Source organism: Trichosurus vulpecula, chromosome 3 (genome assembly GCF_011100635.1).
Source record: "Trichosurus vulpecula isolate mTriVul1 chromosome 3, mTriVul1.pri, whole genome shotgun sequence".
In the NCBI taxonomy this organism is placed as follows: Eukaryota; Metazoa; Chordata; class Mammalia; order Diprotodontia; family Phalangeridae; genus Trichosurus; species Trichosurus vulpecula.
Window position 1 is genome coordinate 276,269,224 of NC_050575.1, and position 21,282 is coordinate 276,290,505.

A 21,282-nucleotide genomic window follows, 5' to 3' on the forward strand; every position below is an offset into this window, starting at 1 on the left:
CCACCTAGCTGCCCCAAAATTCTGTGTCTTTAGAATTTGTGTATTAAGGATTTTTGTAGAAAAGAATATATATTTTTAACATTTTAACTGGTATATTTTGTTTTGATGCAGCAGACATGTCCTGACATTTGAACATTTAACTCACTATATTCCCTAAAAATAGTAAAATGAAGCTGTTTAATAGTGTGAGCATGACTGATAATGCATTTCACTTTCTATATAGAACATCAGGACAGCTTACAACCCATATATAATTTAGTAAACAAATTTTCAAGAGTTGTATTCAGCTCAGAGGCTAAATGAATTGCCTGTGGTTATATAGCTATTTTATTCATTAAGACTAAGCTTCTTGAGATCAGGAACTGTTTTTTACTTTTTCTGTGTATCTCCCATGCTTAGCACAGTGCCTGGCAAACAGTGCACACCTAATTGCTGGTTGACCTAATTGTAAGAGCCAGGTTTTGAACATAGGTCTTCCTGAAGATCAGTACTCTTGTCTACCACACCACCTCCTATACATATTCTTTTCTCTCCTTTTTCTGTATCATAAGTTCTCTTTTGTATTTTGGACATACCCCCAGCATTCTTCATTGCAGCTGATAGTGGCTTAGTGGCTAAGGATTGCTATTAATGCTTCCTGCTTTATAGTGAAAATACCAGGTATCAATTAGGCACCTACTGTGTTCAAGTAAGTATGTTAGTCCTTTGGAATCAAAAAATCTCATTTCTTGTCAGAAAACTTGAAGGTGTATTTGAGGATATGAAAAGGTTGCTAGGTGTTAAGTGCCTGTTGAATACTGCAAGCAACAAATGCTGTAGGATTTCAAAGGAGGGATAACTTAGGTGTTGTTAGTCTTTTACAACTTTAGAAAAAATTAAGTGTAGTTTGGGTGACTTTGGTACAGAATTTTCTAAAATAAAATTAGTGATTTAAACAAACTAGATAGTATTTTCCAGCCTAAAAGCATGACTGTTATATAGAAATGGCTCTTATTGTTAAGCTTTACTCTTATGCTTTAGGAAATAACCTTTTAAAAATCATGAATTGAGTTTCTGTGCAGTAAAACCATAATAGCTCAAGTCTCCATGATTCAGAGTGCATTGTAGTAACAGAACAGAGTATTTCTAATTTGTATTCTTAAGAAAATATATGAAATCTGCTAGTTCAGTTACGGCACTTTCTTGTCCTCTTTATAGCAATGTGTATCTGCTGCCTACAGTAGGGATTTGTTTTAGACGTATTAGTTTATGTCAGTCCTATTTTTTTTTTTGAGTTGGAGAACATAATCAACATGCATTTATTAAATGCTAGGTATTGGGGAATTCTAAAACAAGAGAAAGGTAGGCCTTACCCTCAACCTCGAGGAACTTTCATTTTACTGGGTGGTAAGGAAATTGGGGATACTTAAGGCTTGCAAATATTGAAGTATAGATTGTATTTAAAAATATGCACACAAAAGTGTTGGGGACAGTGGAAGGGGACACTGACAGGTGGGGGAACCAGAAGACCTGAAAAAAAAATTGGCCAAAAAATTCATGTGCCCTCGGCTGTGTTTAAAGTCTAATCCTCCTCTGGCTAATGCAGTCAACCTGTAAATAATGTTTTCTTTGTTATCATTATGCCGTTGTTTTAGTCCTATCACAGTCTTTGTGACCACATTTGGGATTTTCTTTGCAAACATACTGAAGTGATTTGCCATTTACTTCTCTAACTCATTTTACAGGTGAAGAAACTGAGACCAACAGGGTTAAGTGACTTGCCAATAGTCACACACCTAATAAGTGAGGCCAGATTTGAGCTCAAGAAGACTTATCTTCCTGGCTCCAGGCCTGGCACTCTATTGCACCTACCTATTTCTAATACTTTCTTTAGTCCTTAAATGAAGTTGACTTATGTAGTCTTTATCTGTATTGTGTAGGCCTAGAATGAATAGAAATCTAATGGGGTTAGGAGAACTGTGATGAAATAGTGCCAGCTTATTAATCTCTGTAGCTAAGAATTTTTTATTATTATATTTTTTATTTTTAATTTACAACACTCAGTTCTATATGTTCTTGAGTTTCAAATTTTCTTCCCTCTCGCCTCCCCCCCAAGACAGCATGTAGTCTAATAATTGTATACATCCTTACATAGGATTATATTGGTTTTTTATATATATATATATATATCCTGAGAATAGTACAGTTATGACAAAAGACTTTGGGAGTCGGTATAAAATAACTGATACAATGATAAAAAACATAATTAAGAGATGTAAAGGGAGGGTTCTGGGAGAAGAGGTAAGTAGGTAGTAGAAAAGGGTAAATTACATCACATGAAGAGGCACAAAATCATTGTAGTGGAGGGAGAAGAGTAGTATGGGCTTTACTCTCATCAGATTTGGTTTAAGAAGAGAATAACATACTCTGATAAGTATAGAAATCAAACTTGTCCTACACTCAGTAGGAGGGGAAGGGGGAAAGAAACAGGGGAGTGGTCAGAAGGGAGGGAAGAAGTAGCAAGGGGAAAAGGGTGAGATAAGGGAGGAGGGGACTCCAGGGAGGGTAAATTGAGGAAGGCGGTGGTCAAAAGCAAAACTCTTTTGAGGAGTGGAAGGAAGAAAGAAAGAAAAGGATAAATAGGGTGGGGGGAAAATAGGATGGAGAAAAAGACACAGCTTGTAATCATATCTGTGAATGTGAATGGGATGAACTCTCCCATAAAACAGAAGCTGATAGCAGAATGGATTAAAAAACCATAATCCTACAATATATTTACAAGAAACAAATTTGAAATGGGGATACACATAGGGTAAAAGTAAAAGTTTGGAGTAGAATATATTGTGCTTCAACTAAAGTAAAAAAAGCAGGAGTAGCAATCCTAATCTCAGACAAAGCAAAAGCAAAAAGAGGACAGGACACTGTATCCTGCTAAAACAATGAAGCAATATCATTATTTAACATATATGCACCAAGTGGTATAGCATGCAGATTCTTAGAGGAGAAGTTAAGGGAGTTACAGGACAAAATAGACAGCAAAATCATACTAGTGGGGGACCTCAACCTCCCCCTGTCTGAACTTGATAAATCTAACCTCAAAATAAACAAGAAGTTAAGGAGGTGAATAGAATTTTAGAAAAGGCAGATATGATAGATCTCTGGAGAAAACTGAGTGGAGATAAAAAGGTATATACTTTTTCCTCAGCGGTACATGGCGCATACTCAAAAATTGACCATGTACTAGGGCATAAAAACCTCACAATCCAGTATAAAAATGCAGAAATAATCAATACATCCTTCTCGGATCATGATGCAATAAAAATTATTTGTAATAAAGGACTATGGAAGGATAAACTAAAAATTCATTGGAAACAAATAGTCTAATCCTAAAGAATGAGTGGGCCAAAGAACAAATCATAGAAAGAATAAGTTCATTCGAGAGAATGACAATAATGAGACAACATACCAAAACTTATGCAATAAAAGCAGTTCTTAGGGGAAGTTTTATATCTAAATTCTTACATGAATAAAATAGAGAAAAGGATCAATGAAATGGGCATGCAACTGAAAAAGCTAGAAAAAGAACAAATTGAAAACCCCCAATTAGATACGAAATTAGAAACACTGAAAATCAAAGGAGAGATTAATAAAATTGAAATCAAGAAAACTATTGAACTAAAAAATAAAACTAAGGGCTGGTTTTATGAAAAAAAAAATTGATAAGCCCATGGATAGCTAGGTGGTGCAGTGAGTAGAGCAATAGCCCTGGAGTCAGGAGGAGCTGAGTTCAAATGTGGCCTCAGACACTTGACACGCTACCTGTGTGTCCCTGGGCAAGTCACTTAATCCCAATGGCCGTGCCTTCTCCCCTCTAACCAAAAAAAATTGATAAACCCTTGGTTAATTTGAGTTAAAAAAAGAAAACCAAATTACCAATATCAAAAATGAAAAGGATGAATTCACCTCCGATGAAGAGGAAATTAAAACAGTAATTAGGAATTATTTTGCCCAGTTGTATGCCCATAAATTTGACAACCTTAGGGAAATGGATGAGTATTTATAAAAATACAAATTGCCCAGGTTAACAGAAGAGGAAGTAAAATACCTAAATAACCCCATCTCAGAAAAAAAGATTGAGCAAGCCATCAATGAACGCCCTAGGAAAAAAATCTCCAGGGCCAGATGGTTTTACACGTGAATTCTATCAAACATTTAAAGAACAGTTAATTCCTATACTTTATAGACTATTTGGGAAAATAGGTGAAGGAGTCCTACCAAATTCTTTTTATTACACAAATATGGTAATACCTTAACGAGGAAGAGTCAAAACAAAGAAAATTACAGACCAATTTCCCTAATGAATATTGTTGATAATTTTAAATAAAATATTAGTAAAAAGATTGCAGCAACTTATCAGGAGAATAATACGCCACTACCAGGTAGGATTTATTCCAGGAATGCAAGACTGGTTCAATATTAGGAAAACTATCAGCAAAATTGATCATATAAATAGCAAAACTAGCAGAAACCATGTGATTATCTCAATAGATGCAGGAAAGCTTTTGACAAAATACAACACCCATTCCTATTACAAACACTAGAAAGCATAGGAATAAACAGTCATCCTTAAAGTTATATGTAGCTTCAATGACTATAGCAATTTACTCTTTGATAAACCCAAAGAATCCAGCTTCTGGGCTAAGAATTTACTTTTTCACAGAAACTGCTGGAAAAATTGGAAAATGGTAGGGCAGAAACTGGGCATGGACTAATATCTTACACCATATAACAAAATAAAGTCAAAATGGGTTCATGATTTAGGAATAAAGGCTGATACTGTAAGCAGTTTGGGAGAGCAAGGATAGTTTACCTGTCAGATTTATGGGAAAGCAATTCATGACACAACAAGAGATAGCATTATAAAACACAAAATGAATAATTTTGATTATGTTAGATTGAAGTGTTTTTGTATAAAAAAAGGCCAATGTAACAAAAATTAGGAGGGAAGCAGGAAATTGGGAGGAAATCTTTACAACTAGTGTCTCTGATAAAGGCCTCATCTCTAAAATATACAGGGAACTGAGCCAAATTTATAGGAATAAAAGTCACTCCCTCCCCAATTGAGAAATGGTCAAAGGATATGAACAGGCCATTTTCAGAGGAAGAAATTAAAGATATCTATAGGCATATGAAAAAATGCTCTAGATCACTACTGATTAGAGAAATGCAAATCAAAACAACTCTTAGGTACCACATCTCCTGTCAAATTGGCTAAAATGACAAAACAGGAAAATGATAAATGCTGGAGAGGATGTGGGAAAACTGGAACATTAATACATTGCTGGTGGAGTTGTGAACTGATCCAGCCATTCTGGAGAGCAATTTGGAACTATGCGCAAAGGGCTATAAAAATGTTTCATACCCTTTGACCCAGCAATACCACTTCTGGGGTTGTATCCCAAAGAGATCACACAAGTGGGAAAAGGACCCATATGTAAAAGTAATTGGCTCTTCTTGTAGTAGCAAAGAATTGGAAATTAAGGGGATGCCCATCAATTGGGGAATGGCTGAACAAGTTGTGGTATGTGAATGTAATGGAATACTATTGTGCTATAAGAAATGGGGAGGATATGGCCTTCATAACAACCTGGAAAAACCTACACGATTTAGTGCTGAATGAGAGGAGTAGAACCAGGAGAACATCATACACAACCACAGATACATGGATTCTGTGATGACTGACCTTGATAGACTTGCTCTTCTCAGCAATACAAGGTTCAAAGATAACTCCAAAGGACGCATGATGGAGAGAGCTCTCCACATCCAGAGAAAGAAGTATGAAGTCTGAATGCAGATTGAGGCACACTGTTTGCTCTCTCTTTTTCCCCTTTGTTTTTTTTTTTCTTTTTCTCTTTTGTTTTTGTCTTTTTTTGGTTTTGTTTCTTTTTTCTCATGATTCATTCTATTGGTCGTAATTCTTTACAACTTGACTCTTGTGTAAATAAATTCAACGCAAAGTTATGAGTAGAAGATATATAGGATTCCATGCGTTCTTGGGGGGGGGGGAGAAAATCTGGAACTCAAAATCATGTGGAACTGAGTGTTGTAAACTAAAAATAAAAAATCTTAATTAAAAAAAAATTACGTGTAGCTGAGGATTTAAAAGCACAGGCAGAAATACAGAAGAATAGTTCCTATAGAAAGTGAAATCCCCACCCTCTTTAAAAAAATACTAATTTTTTTCATATACAGCAAGAAAAATCACTTTAAAATTTTGGAATGTTTTGTCCTAAAATATTTGCAGTGGAGTTGTTCTTCCATAGATTTTTAATATCGAGAGATAATCTATAAAATCTGCAAGATCTTTAAGTTTTTCAGTTGGGAAACACAAAAGGACTTATGTTTTCTGGTCACAGAGAAGACTTTTAATTTAATTGCTGATTGATATTTTTAGTAATCTTAATATGTAACAGATTTTTCTTTGTCTTTGTCTTAGACTGCCTTGCCATCCAGAAAAGGGTATCGGCACCAGACGACTAAATTTTTATCCCGATTGGTAGGATCAGAAGATATGGCAGCAGACCATAGTATTGTCAGCCCTTACACTTCTCGGGTATTGAAACCTTATATCAGGTACATGTCAACAGAGGTTTAATGTCATGTTTGTCATTGAAAGTGATCCTTGTCTCCTTTCCTTTTCACCTTGTCAGTTTGCTTTTAGCATGGAGCCTAGAGGAGGAATGGAGGTAAAGGAGAGTTTCTAAGTAAAAGTGAAGGTGGCTTTATTTTTCAACTCTTCATCTAAAGGCCAGACTTTGCCATTTCTTTCTCATCCTTTTTTTCCTTTTGTCACTAAGTCTGTTGTCCTCTTCCTTAATTTTCATTACTGATCTAATACTTTTGAGGGAGAGAGAGTTTGAACACACATCCAATTTTCAGTCATACCTTGCGTCATAGGACTTTAACTTGAAACCAACATGAATCTTGCAGTTCTACTTAGTGTCCTCCTCAGAGGAAGAACAGTATTATTATGTGGCAAGGTAGGGCACCATAGTCCCCTGAGATCATCCCATAGGATTCTCCAATTATAGTGAATAAAAACTCCAGATTGTGAAAGCACCTCAGGAAACATAAGATGGTGTGTTTTCAGATTTCATTCATTTACCATGTTCATACCTGAAAGCAAAAAAGATAGCTTTGGATACGAGAGTCAGAAAACCTTGGGAAGAAATAGGGAAGAAAATGATTTAGGTTTTCTGAAAAGTCCTTCTGTTAAAATTCTTAGTTTCGGTGCGATTATGACTTTTTAGTGATCTAGGAAATTAGGTTGTAGGGAGGTATGGAGCAGCATTCTACTTTAGTACCTAACTGGACAATATTAACATTGTAATAAACACCATCGGAGTAAATAATAATGTGCTCTATTGTTGGAAAAGGCAGAGCAAATAGAAGTTGAATGATCTAATAACTTCTTAATCTGCAGATTTGATCGTTTCAGGGATAGAGTCATTCACTGAGCAAGAAAAAACTTGGGTCTGTATTATTTCTGCCCCACTTAGTCTGTGGGTTGTATGATTTTTAATTTCTGAGTCTTCAGTCTGACTTAATCAGTGCTAAGTTAATGGGACAAAAATTTCCTTAAAAGAAATTTTGAGTGTATTGTTTGTATGCTGCTTTTCAGTTAAAAAAGGAGAATATTATTTTTGTTGTCAGCTTCTTTACTACCTCAGCCCTGTAAAAAAGAGCAAGTTATCTTCAATTTTCAAATTTTATTTTAGGTTACAATAATAAAGGATTTTTTTTCATGGTGGTGTTAATTTTTGTTTTTTTCCTTTGATACTCGGAGGCGTGATTATGAATCAAAACCTCCTAAGCTTCAGCTTCTGGCTGAGATACGTGCCTATCTACATAAGAACGATGCCAATTGGAAACCAGAACCCGAAGCACCGATTGATTACTGCTATGTTCGCCCAAATCACATCCCAACGATAAACTCTATGTGTCATGAATTTTTCTGGCCTGGTAAGATACTCTGATCTACATTTAATATTTCTTTATTCTTCATTAAATCAAATACTCTTTTAAGTCTTTCTTTAATAGATATGTTTGTAACATCATTGTCAAAAAACTGAGAATCATAAAATGTTAGACTTGGGAGGGACCTTAGACATTATGTCCAAACAGCCCCCTTCTTTCACAGATTAGGGAGCTGGTACCCAGAGAGGTAAAATGGCTGTCTAGGGTCACTCAGTAGAAGAGCTAAGACTTAATTCAGCTTTCCTGATTCCCACCCCTTCATTATACCCCTTCAGTCTTGTACACGTCTTCTAGTTTTCAGAGATTAGACAAAAAAGCAGTTAAAGTAGTGAGGTAGCTTTATTTGGTTCCCACGACCCATCTCTCTGCTTTCAGAATTTGTCTCATCCTGTTTTCACAGCCACGTGGTATTAGAGACTGCCTGCAGAGGCCATGTAATCCACCCTCTCTCTTTGAGCCTTGTTCATCTAGGCCAATGTCTACTGAACCAGATAACATTTCTCAGCATCAATAGATTACTCATTTGTATCAGTTGTGACATTTTTTGTTTTCTACTTCATAGGACCATAGATTTAGAGCTGGAAGGGACCTTTAGATGTCATCTAGTCCAACCCTCTTTACAGATGAGGAAACTGAGGCCCAGACAGGGTAAGTGGCTTGCCCGAGGTCACATAGGTAGTGAGCCCAGAGCTGGGGCTTGGACCTGGTTCTTTTGCTTCCAAATCTAGCATTCTTCCCACTAATCTTGCTGCATCCCAAATGATTCTTAATGATTTGACTGTCCTTTAGCAGTTCCTAGAACACGTGAGCAAGGATCATTTTAATGCACAATAAGGAGTGATGGGGGCAAAGAAGAAATACAAAGTACTCCATTTGAAGAGGAGGAGAAACTGTCAGCTAAGGAAAACAAGGATACATAGAGAGTTGATTCTCTTGTACTGAATCTTGGAGGGAAGATAACTCACATTTATGTAGCACTTGAAGGTTTGCAAAGTGCCTTTTTTTACAGCAACCGTGGGAAATAGGCATTACAAGCAATGTTATCCCCTTTTACATATGAGAAACTGAGTCTTGGAGAGGTGTCTCCCATTAAAATGTAAGGTTCTCAAGGGCAGGGACTAATTTTTTTTGTTTCTTTCTCCAGCTTTTAGCACAGTTGCTGGCACATATTAAGTACTTGATTGATTGATAGGTTAGTTGCCTTGCTCAAGATAATAAGTGGCAGAACTACGATTTGAAGTCAGGTCTTTCCAGTCTACCATACTGTCTGTTAGGGTTCCAAAACATGGAGATGAGAAGAAGTGATTTCCAGGCATGGAGAGCAGACTGTGCAGATGCACAGGGGTTAGAGGTGGTGTGTCAAGTTCAGTTCAGCTAGAGTGTAGAATTCATTGCAGTGTATGATGTGAGAATATGCCAGAAAGGTAGGTTAGCATTAGGTTGTAGAGGATGTAACATTTTTCTCAGATCTGTTTATCCAGCCCTACCCTCTTAAATTCATAATATCTGTAACAACTCATTATTTTTCTTCCTGGGGGCAACACCATTCTTCTGGGCCCTCCCCATATTGGGTCTGTTGAGGAGGCCTGCTGAATTCACGTTGCAATGTCTCTTGAACAAGCCACTTTCTTTCCTCTAATGCTGCCACCGCTCTGGTGCAGGCCCTCATTTCCTCACTACTTGATTATCCCAGTAGCCTGCTGATGAGTCTTCCTTCCTCAAATCTCTCCCCACTCTAGTCCACCCTCCATTCATTCTCTAAAGTGATTTTCCTGAAGTATAGGTCTCATTCCCTTACTCTGTAAATTCCAGTGGCTACCTGTTGCATTCAGGATCAAATATGAATGCTCTGTTTGGCATTCAAAGCCCTTTATAACCTACCCCCTTCCTCCTTTTTCAGTTCTCGTACCCCTTATACTTTTTCATCCTCCTGGCTGTTTCATGTGTTCCACAAACAAAATACTTTGTTTCTTGACTCTAGGAATTTTTTTCCAGCTGTCTCCTTTGCCTGGAATGCTCTCCCTCCTCATCTCTGCTGGCTGTTATCCCTGGCTTTCTTTAATTCCCAACCAAAATCCCATTTTCTACAGGAAGCCTTCCCCAACCTCTCTTCATTTAATCTTTAATTTTCCTTCTTAATTATTTCCTATTTATCCTGTATATAGCTTCTTTGAACATATTTGTTTGTTGTTTTCCCCGTTGGATTGTGAGCTTATTCAAGGCAGGAACTGTCTTTTTCTTTTTCTATCCCCACCACTTAACAAAATACCTGGCACATAATAGTGCTAAACAAATGCTGACTAACTTCTTTATACTCTTCCCCACTTCACTCCCGCCATGAACCTTTCTATTTCTGTGAGTGGCAACACCATCCTCCTGCTCTCCCAAGTTTCCAAGCTCCCAGTCTAGGTGTCATTCTCAACCCTTCTTCACTTGAACTTACTCTATATGTACAATCTGTTGCTAAGTCCTGTCCTTTCTACTTTTGGGGGGATGGATGGAAACAGTAAGTTCAATTTTTCTGCATTTGAATCTGAGGGGCCAGCAGGATATCTAAGTAGAAGAACAGCCCTTCTCTATTCACATAGCCACCTCCCTGGGGTAGGCTGTCATCCTGCAGGGACTATTGCTGTTACCTTCCAATTGGTCTTCCTGCTTCAGGTCTCTCCTCACACCAGTTCTTCCTTTTATCTGCCAAAGTAGGGTGGAGGTCTGACCGTGCCATCCCCCAACTTGATAAATTTCAATTGCTCCCTATTTCAAGATCAAATTTAAAATTGTTTGGCTTTTAAAGACCTTCATAACTTTAACCCTTCTTCGCTTCCCAATATTATAGTTTATTCCCTTACAGTGAGTAAGGGCACCTTGACGTTCCTTGCATACTGCATACCATCTCTCCATACTGCATTTTTATTGGCTGTCCCTCCATGTCTGTGTATTAGCAAGGCAATAATCACAATGTAGATAATAATTTGTCAAAATGCTTATGTGGTTCTGTATTGCAAAGTGTAAGAGACTCTCCACATAGAAGGTAGAAGAAGTAAACCATTTATTCAGACACCAGAGAAGCCCAATCTGTCACAGCAGTGAAGAATTCCATACACAATGTTACAGCAGAGAACCACTCCATCTCATTAGCCTTTGGCCCCCGCTGCTGGGCTCTTGCCACCAACAGTTACTCACAGTACTGCTGGGACACGTCTTCTCTCTCCCTCAGCTCCAACTGCTCTCTCAGCATTTTCTGTGACGCAATTTCCTTTTCCTCTCAGCAAGCTCCTCCCACCACATGTGACTTATGCTACCTGTGATATAAGCAGGTTACGTGACCTATCAATGGGTGAGAAGGATATTCAAATCTAAATTGTAGTTATTTCCTGTGATTCTTTCTCTTCTCTATTTCTTGACTTCCTTGATTTCCTTCAAGCTTCAACACAAGTCTTACCTTCTACTAGAGGTCTTTTCTGTCCTTTCCCATTCCTTACAGCCCATCCTTCTGAGTTTGCCTCCTATTCACCCAGTGTTTGTCTTATACGTATATGTATGCATGTGTATATCTGTACAAACAGAACTATGTGTCTTACATATAATTGCTTCCATGTTGTTTCCATCGTTAGAATATGAGCTTCCTTAGGACAGGGACTATGCTTTTACCTTTCTTTATATCCCCAGGACTTAGAACAATTTCTCAAATGTACTAACAACATAATAAATTTTTGTTAACTGACTGGATTTTTAAAAGTCTGCATTTTCTCTTAGAGATAGTAGGGAACCACCGAAGATTTCTCAGCAAGCAAGTGAATGACTTGGACATTTGGGGAGGGTATTTTCCCAGTAATGTAAAGTATAGATTAGAAAAGGGGGAGACACATGGAAAGGGGGTCTATAATAATAGTCTTTCTGAAGAGTGGTGAAGACTTGGGCTAAAGCAGTGGCATTGTGAATGAAGAAAAGGAAGTGGAAGAGATGGGTATTGTAGAAAGGGCATAATTTGTCATCTGATCAGATGTGGGGGTTGAAGGAAGACTCCAAGGTTTCAGAGGTGGGTAACTTGAGGGGATGGTAGTGCCATTAGTAGACAGGTTTGAGGAGGAGGGAATGGGGGGATGGATGGACACAGTAAGTTCAGTTTTTCTGCATTTGAATCTGAGGGGCCAGCTGGATATCTAAGTAGAAATGAACAGCTGGCAAATAATGGGAGGAAGCCATATCAGACATTAGGGCAGTATATATGGATTTGGGAGCCATCTTTATAGAGGTGACGACTGAAATGTGAACTGATTAATAAGGAAAGAAGCTGGTCTGCCATTCTCACTACTGTAAAATAGGACATGATTCAGAACTCCCCTAAGTTACTCTGACTTTGATTCTAGTTCCAACTCTGTGACTTTGTAACCTTGGGCAAATGACTTCGCCTCTCTGGGCCTCAGTTTTCTCATCTGTAAAACAAGGAGGTCAGATTAGAATAGCCCTAAAGTCCCTTCTAACTCTGATACTTTTTTTTCATTCAGTTTGGCTTTAGAGCACTTTATCATTTCTATTTTCACACAGAGTTCGTTAAAGTCTCTAGAAATAATTTTTATGTTTTGAATGTTATATTTTCTTTTTTTTTGCATGTACATGGTGTGTTTTTCACATGCAAGTATAGGTTTTTCATTGATTTCCAAATCATTATATTTTGAATACTTGGTGTAAGATTTGCCCTTAGTTGTTGTATCTTAAGCTCCGTTTGTTTTCTGTCTCTAGGTATTGACTTGTCAGAATGCCTTCAATACCCAGATTTCAGTGTTGTTGTTCTTTATAAGAAAGTCATTATCGCCTTTGGCTTCATGGTTCCTGATGTGAAGTATAATGAAGCTTATATCTCATTTCTGTTTGTTCATCCTGAATGGAGGAGAGCAGGAATTGCAACTTTTATGATTTATCATCTTATTCAGGTAATTTATCCCTATTTATAGTAGAATGGAATGGGAAAGCTTTAAGCAATTATATTAATGGACCCAAACACTGTGCCTAGTGTGCTAGAGATAAATATAGAAAAACAAGACAGTACCTACTCTCAAGGAGCTCATATCCTAATTAAAGACGAGCTGAAGGCCAATTGGTCCCTGACTTAGGGTGCCAGGGCATTTCGAAGCCCAGGTGTCCTTAGAGTTCAATGGTAAAACAGATGGCAGTGTCTAGAGGTCCATATGACATGGCATCACTTCAGCACAATCCTGGGAGGATCTGTGTGCTTGCCCACTGTCTTCAGAAAGGCATAGTGGGTCGGGGTAATCTCTGGTAGAAGGTGGGTATGGGGAGGATAGCTCAGCATTCTCCCAAGATGAGAAGTGGGTATTAAGAAATGGGGCAAGGAAATAGAAGGACTCCCCTTAGCCTGTTTCTTCTGGGCCCTTGGGAACCTACTGGGATCCAGGTGGTGGTGGGTACATTGCAGTAAGGGAAGGTCCTAACTGGCATTTGTTCTCTAAGCACTTTTGATGATTGTTTAAGAGAACAACAGGGCTCCTTAATCTACTGAAAATAACAATCAGTAATATGGAAAGATTGATGAATTTTTTTTAAACAAGAAACTTTAAAACTAGCATTTGCGGGCATGGGTTTGAAAGAAACAAGCTTGTGGATAAACGTGATAGATAAACCATTTTAAAATGGAAAAAAATACACCCTTCATTCCCTTCTATTAGTCATACGTTTCCTTTAGGCTTCTGACATTATTATTGGAGTCTTCAGCACCGTGGTACTGATAGATGGAGGGAAGGAACTGGAAAATATTTTACAGTCCCAAATTTTTTTATATTCAAAATTCTGTTGAAAAATCCATATTATGTATATGCCTCATTTCTGATTCCTTAATAATTCTATTGGATTTCCTTTGCTTGGGCCTTCATCGTTATTTGCAATTGTGGGCCTAAAGGAGATTTTTCATCGTTTATGAGAAGGATTTAATGACATCTAAGCACACCTTACATTTGTCTGAAAGTTACTGTCATTGCTTTGTGACTGACAAATAGGGTGAGGCTTCTAAGAGTGTAAGTTAATTGGGATAGGGATAAGGCCTGTATCTGTGGCAGTAGGGTACTCTCCTAGATGAGCTAATTCTGTCTACTCACTAAGAGTCAACACAGTCTCTGAAGCTCAGTCTTAAGGGAGTTGGGGGCCTTGAGAAGTTAAAATGACTTGCCGAGGGTTACCTAGTTAGCAAGTGTGTGTCATGGGGGCACTTGAAGCCAGGTCTTCCTGGCTACAATACATTATTAATAAAGTGAGTTATATTTCAGCCATAAAACATAGTTTCTATTCCCCATGCAGAAAAATTCATAGTATTTATATACTCCTATTGAATTGACTGGTTGTTGGTGTTTGTGTAGGAGATTTTTTTTCTAGAATTTTCCCATAAATCCTCCATATTCAAATGTGTCTCTATAGAGGATTATGAGTTAAATAGGCCAGACTTTTTCAGGAGACTAGAATTGATGAAATGCTGTTTTTCCAGTTCTTACTGGAACTAGATCCAGAGTTTGCAGTTGTTGTCAGTTCTGAAAGCCTTCCTGTCAGAGCAGAGATCTATATTCTTAATATTCTTATAACATTCATTATCTGTACAACTCATGTCTGACCCTCATCCTTGGAATGCTTTTCTCCTGCACCTCTATCTCTTAGTGTCCCTGCTTTTCTTCAAGACGGAGCTCAGATCTCACTTTGTACAAGAGGCCTTCCCTAGTCTTCCCAGCTACCGTTTTCCCTTTTACATGTTATTTTTTTCCTCCTCTGTAAATATGTTGTATGCATCCAGTTATTTACATGTTTTCTCCCAGTTATACTCATTCAGACAGGGCTTGTTTTCTGCCCTTTTTTGTAGCCATCCCCAGCAATAGTGCCTAGCACATAATGAGGATTTTATAAAACGGCTTGACTGACCTACTAACTGCCACTTGGTCTTGTTAGAGAGAGTATAGAGTCTACAAAGTTCTGGTGTACAATTAGCCTTTTGACATTCGGGCAAGCCCCTTTAACCTCTCTCTGCTTCAGGTGACCAAGTATTCACCAGTTCTTTACAAATAGCTGTCATTTTGTTTTTGTTATTTATCTTTTTTACGTATTTGTCCTCTTCCCCAGTTCTAAGCCCTTTGTGGGGCAGGGACTATGTATTATAATTTATTATATTAGGTGCCCAGTATTTTATGTTGGTCAGAAGCTTAGATTTTTTTTTTTTATTTATAATTTAGTGCACAGATTTTCTTCTCTGGGTTAACTTCACAAGTAGCTGTGGGTGATTTGGATTATGGAATGTTCTGTGGTGTTTTGTTTGTTGAAACAAACTAGCTCATTACACAGAAAATCTGGAGGTTGACCCAATTAGTGTCGAGTAACCTAAGAGAGAAGTTGTTAAGTATAAACCATGGGCACCATCAGTCATCTCTAGGAGCATGTGCAGTCTGCTGGTTATACTTTTGAGTACACACTGCTCATAAAAGTCTTCTTTTTTATGGTTTTTGCCTTATTTTTAAACTTTAATTGATTAAAGATCTTACTTTTACATGTAGATGTAATAATTACAAGGAAGAAAACAATCATTTTTCGAAGTGCTTACCATGTGCCAGGCACCATGCTATATAAGCACTTTCCAAATAGCTCATTTGATCCTCAAAAACAACTCTCTGAAGTAGATGCTATTAGTATCTCTATTACATAGTCGAGGACACTGAGGCAGAGTGGTGAAATCACTTGTCAGGTCACTCAGCTTGCCAGCGTCTGAGGCTGGATTTGAACTCAGATCTTCCTGACTCCAGGCCCAGTGCTTTGTGCACTTATGGCACCACCAGCTGCCTCTAATTATTAAAAGTTTTTGAAATTAATCCATCTCTGCTAAGTGGAGACAAACAGTGTAAAATTTCCAGGACTTCAGCACTTTATCTGGTCTTGGTACTATTGTAACACAGATTTTCAAAGAACACAGCAGGCCTGCATAGCAACAATAGTTGGCCCTTCTACAGAAAGATGGACAAAACATCGTGCATCTGTTATCTGTGTCTTTAGAACAACCCCGGGGAGTCATATGCTAAGGAGGCAGCCTCGTTTACTCCTGGGCAAAGTGAGGCTTGGAGAGAAGCTGATTTGAACCCCGACTTGGCTCTTTTGTACTTCTCCATATTGCCTACTAACTGAACTCTTGTATATATTCTTTTCCATGGAGGCTGCTTATCAGCCCCTTGCCAGTGGGTCCGGGTATAGGTTCTTCCCGTGGAGCCCCTTGCTAGTAGGTGGGTCTAAGGAACCAATTTTATCAGTTTTTTTTTGTTTTGTTTTGTTTTGTTTTGCAAGAGAGCACTCAGTTATAAAAACAGACCTCCTCATTTTCTTTTTTTCTTCAAGCTATTCACAAGTGTTTGATATTTATATGTTCTGAAATAATTAAATGTAATTGAATTGTAAATTAGATTGTAAAGTTGACTATATTACTCTTGGTCTGTCCTTACAGGGGAAATAAATCAGCTCAGCCCAAACCCTGCAAGGTTCCTGAGTCCTGTGAATGTTTGCATAAGCAGCAGCATTCCATTCTGCTTCCAGCTGTTGCTATGTGTTGTAATGTCTCAGTTTCAGGTCTCTATTTCTCACGTTTTGCAGCTACTTAAATACCTACACTTAAAAGGGTTTCTTAACCTACTCATTTTCCCTAGAGGCTTTTTCATTTTAGTGTTGTTTTTCCTCGTCTTTTGGCAGACCTGCATGGGCAAGGACGTAACCCTTCACGTCTCGGCAAGCAACTCCGCTATGCTTCTGTACCAAAAATTTGGATTCAAGACTGAAGAATATGTCTTGGACTTTTATGACAAATATTATCCCTTGGAGAGTAAAGAGTGTAAACACGCATTTTTTCTGAGGCTGCGTCGATGAGTTTGAAGGAATACATAGAATTCTCAGTGGAAAAATACCTATAAAGTATGAAACTATGGAATACTACAAGGCTTTCTGCTTTGATCCTTTTATGACTAAGTTATAAAATCATTGTGGTTATTGATGTTCCTGGTCAGCCTATTAGCACATGCTGTGGTGCTTGGGGTGCTACCTGACATGATCTCGAAGGAAGCCTCTGAGACGCCTAAAGCCAACTGGGACACTGAGATGAATGGAGTGCAGAGAGCCAGTCTAAATGAATTTCCTGAGCTGCTTTTTGGAGAGGCCTTTAGACCAACACCTTGGGACACATGGGTACACAAAACTGGACAATGCAGAGAGCACTTTTTCTGCTTTACGTGGTACACAATTTTTTTGTAATAATGTTGCATGGGACATTCTCCATGGGACAGACTTTATAAACACTTTTGGACAGTAATTGTAAAGAAAGTATTCTTCATGTCGAGCTGAAATCTTCACAATGTCTCTTTGTAAAGTTTATCTGTAATGCTAGTTGTGCCCTCTGGGCCCAAGCAGAATGAGTCTAATTCTTCCCCTTTAAATAAAATGAAAACAATGACCACCTCTCATTACACACACACACACACTCACTTCTTCCCCTTTAAATAAAATGAAAACAATGACCATCTCTCATTATACACGCACATGCACACGCATGTGTGCACACTCCAGGCACTCGAGCCTGCTTAGTACATCTCCAGGCTAAATATCCCCAGTTCCTTTTCCTTCAACCAGTGCTCATGTCATAGCTTCTAGGCGTCTCCTCAGCTTGGTCTCAGGATGAAAAGGAAAACATATAGACTAATAATCATTGTTGAACTAGAATTTAGTGGTTTTTAAAATTCAAATTAGGTAAAAATATATAGGAGTTGTACACCAAAAATTGTCCTGTATTTCTAATAATGTCTAAGGAAGTAAATTACGGTGTTTGAATAAAGGGAATATGTGGAGTTCTGACAACTTTCCCCAACTTTGGATTGCTTTCACCTCTCAGTACTTCAGCCATTCAGGTAGCACAGTTTATAGAGCACTGGTCTTAAAGCCAGGAAGGCCCGAGTTCAAATCCAAACTCAAACACCTTTTCCCTGAGTGACCCTCTGCAGTTCCCTTAACCTCTGTGAACCTTATAGGTTTCCTCGCCTATAAAGTGTAAGGAAAAAGAAAACAAGCTTTTATGGAGGGTAGTACTAGGTGTTTGTGTCAGGTATTGTGCTGAGTGTGTTGGGATACAAATAAGAGCCAAAGGGATAGCCCTTGGCTTCCAGGAGCTCATGGGAGCCAAAATAGGAAGCCGGAGACAAGGGAGCAGGTTTTGGTTTTTAAGTCCAGAGAAAACATCAGGAATAAGGCTAGAAGGGAAACGAAGGCAAGCCAAACCTGGACCTCTTCACAAAGTGGAGATTCCTCCAGCAACTTACCAACAGGAACAGAGGGGTAGGTGTGGCAGAGGAATATAGCAGGGCGAGAGGCATTGAGCAGAGCTCCGGGATGAACCAACAGTAAGAGGTGACATGGCACAAAGTCCAGAGAAAGTCAGAAATGGGGCCAGGCGGGCCAGGAAAATGGTGATAGCGTCCATCTCACAGTTGGGAGGATCAAGTAAGAAAGCCTGTTAAGGTGCTTTGCAGATTCTAGAGTGCTGTATGAAGTGTTAGCTATCATTATTATTACTACCGTAACTGGTCTGTGCGAGAGTAAGTTTGTTCAGTGTTTTATAGGAATTATAAGTACAGAGTTGGATTTCTTTCCATTTAGTTGTTCCTGATCATAGGCTCATAGATGCTTCCCATTTTACAGACAAGGACACTTGAAAGCCAGAGTTGAAGTGATTGAGATCATAGAAGGGAAAGCTGGGATTCGAATCCATTTTTCTGACTCTAAATGTTGTAATATCCTTCCTACTGTACTACACCCTGCTACTCTCAAGGTACTAATTCGTCTACTCTTTTACAAAAAAGTCGTAAAGATGTCAGTAAAAAATACTCCTATGCAGGAGGACCCACAGCTCAAGCATCGTTCAATCTAATCGTTACTGCCCAACCCTAGCTAGATAAAACACGAGGAGGGGACACCAAAGTGTAATCCCAGCTTTAAGCATTCTGTCCTAGAAGGGAGAAGCAATTCAGTTCCTACCAGGACCATGGAGTGACACAGTAACAGTCGGCCTAGGCTATGGCGGGACTTTGAGGTTTGGTCCCTGTATAAATTTGTTTTAAGGAATCATAGTAGTTATAAGGAGAAAGGTTCAGATTCCTTTAAAGGAAGAAAGGACATTTTTACTTTCTCTGTTTAGCTCCTTCGACTTTTAGAGCTCTTTGATTTACAAATTGAGCTACTATCTATTCGATCATGATTGGGGGTTTTATGTGAAATGTGAATACCTACCTTTAACTGTGATATATAATGTGTCATGCCTATGCTTGCTACAAAAAACTGATGAAATTTTCCTCTCATCTTGTGCAGAGGAGTTACCTAAAGATAGTAATCATTGCCTTGTTTCCATTTTTATAGTGGTTGTTTGGTGTGAGTAGTTATGTGTGTTTATGTGTATATGTATATGTTTATGGGTGCATGTGTTTACCTGTAAGTAAAAGGTTTGGTTTTTTTTTTAAAGCTCTCAGCAAGGAGAGGCAGTTAAAATTTTTTATAGCATGGTGCTTTGCACTTAGGCATTCAATAAATACTGAATTATAACCTCTAAACCTTTGGTGTTTATGAAAATTTGGTATTTACTGTGCTCCAGAGAAAAAAAGCAAATCTGTCTTTTAAAATTAAAATAATGCCCCTTCCCCACCTCCCTTCTATCACAGAGGTTACATACAGTCTTTTCAGCATTTATTATTTTTTGTGCCTTTTTTTAATCAGAAAAGAATCAAAGAAATTACAGTTTTTTAATTTTTTGGAGAAGTAACAGTGCCCAGCATATATTAGTTTAATAAATGTTTAGTGATTGACTGATAAGAGATGCTGAATACAGCTTTTGCTAATAGTTTGGAGATGACAGATTAAATTACTTGTTATGGTGTAACAATCATGCTCAAATTTACATAGTTCTTTTTCTTAGAAGAGCCCTTAAGCCTATGAAACAGCCGGATATTTCAGAAGAATCTCTATGAAGAAAGTTGCTGTTCGAGTATTGTAAGCAAGATTCATATTCTCTGTAAGCCAATTATTACCTTAAATTGTATTGCTCCATATGCTAGTGCCAACGTTAAGATTGAGTGTAAACCATGGCTCAAAATCCAGCGTGTGTAAGAGGAGGCTGATCTGGGCCTCTCCTGAATGGGGACCAGTATAGGCTATTGTCAGATCAATTCCCATGAAATCTTGGCAAAGTTGCATGGCTACACAGTTTTCTCCAGCATATCCCTGTACACGTGTGGGGAATAGGCTATAAATATTCTAGGTTTGTGATAGAAATTCTGTTCATGGATTGCTGTTAGTAAAGATACATATATGGAGAACTGTAAATGGTTTAAGAGCAGTGTCCACCTTCACATCATGAAAAAATAAAGTACCTACAAGTTATATTTCTGGGAATGCACTTTAAAAAAATAAACATTGTCCCTTCCCCCAAGGACCCTAAGTGGGTTAAATAAGGTGCTTCTTGCGGCCTGTGGGAAGCAGCCCAGTTTTTTGTATCCTGATGGAATACCAAGACTTATTCAACGCATGGTGCTAAATTGAGAATGCTGTTTTCACAGTGATAGGGATAGTTTTGCTTTTTTCAACCACAGATAGCTTACTTGAAAAATGGACACAGGACTGAAGGCCCTCTATAGGAAGGTTGGATTGAGGGAGAATAGCTGTGTTGTCAGAGGAGTGTTTTCACAACAAAGAATCTCCATGGGTCTGGATGTGTTTGTACTGGGCTTGTGGTGACCAATTGTCACTTCCCTAAAAGCCCATCTCTGTGGCAGGCAGGGATCCGCACAAAAGTTGTCACGTGCTAGAGATCTGTGAGGACAGGGATCAGGGCAGAAAAATGTCCTTGAAGCACAACACTGTTGCAGAAAACCCCAATAGGAGTCATCTAGCTCAGCTATTCCATATTCTCCATGAAGAGAGTAAGAGAAATACTCTCTCCCAACACACACAAAAAACCCAAACATGTTTCAAAAAAAAAAGTATGGAGGAAGGCCTATTCTACTCTATAAATAATAGTACTCTAAGGAAATTCCGGTGAATTTGGAAAATAAAAGGACTAACAAGGAAGAGAAAAAGCTGAAGAGCCAAGAAAACAAGGTTCAGCTCAAGTGCCACCTTTGCTAGTGCCTCCCCCCATTACCTTTCATTTATTTTGCATATACTATGGATAAGATCGCAAGTTCTTTGAGGAAGGAGACT

General features: G+C 38.3%; 1 protein-coding gene across 1 annotated transcript in view; it reads left to right on the forward strand.

Moving 5' to 3' along the window:
* Positions 1-17,892, forward strand: part of KAT14 (lysine acetyltransferase 14) — a 39,562-nt gene extending 21,670 nt beyond the window's left edge. The window contains exons 7-10 of the mRNA XM_036750164.1: positions 6,476-6,612; positions 7,826-8,001; positions 12,760-12,950; positions 16,741-17,892. Of these exons, the coding sequence (XP_036606059.1) occupies positions 6,476-6,612; positions 7,826-8,001; positions 12,760-12,950; positions 16,741-16,914 (678 nt within the window). The 3' untranslated portion in view covers positions 16,915-17,892. The remainder of the gene's footprint in view (positions 1-6,475; positions 6,613-7,825; positions 8,002-12,759; positions 12,951-16,740) is intronic.
* The last annotated feature ends 3,390 nt before the right edge of the window (positions 17,893-21,282 follow it).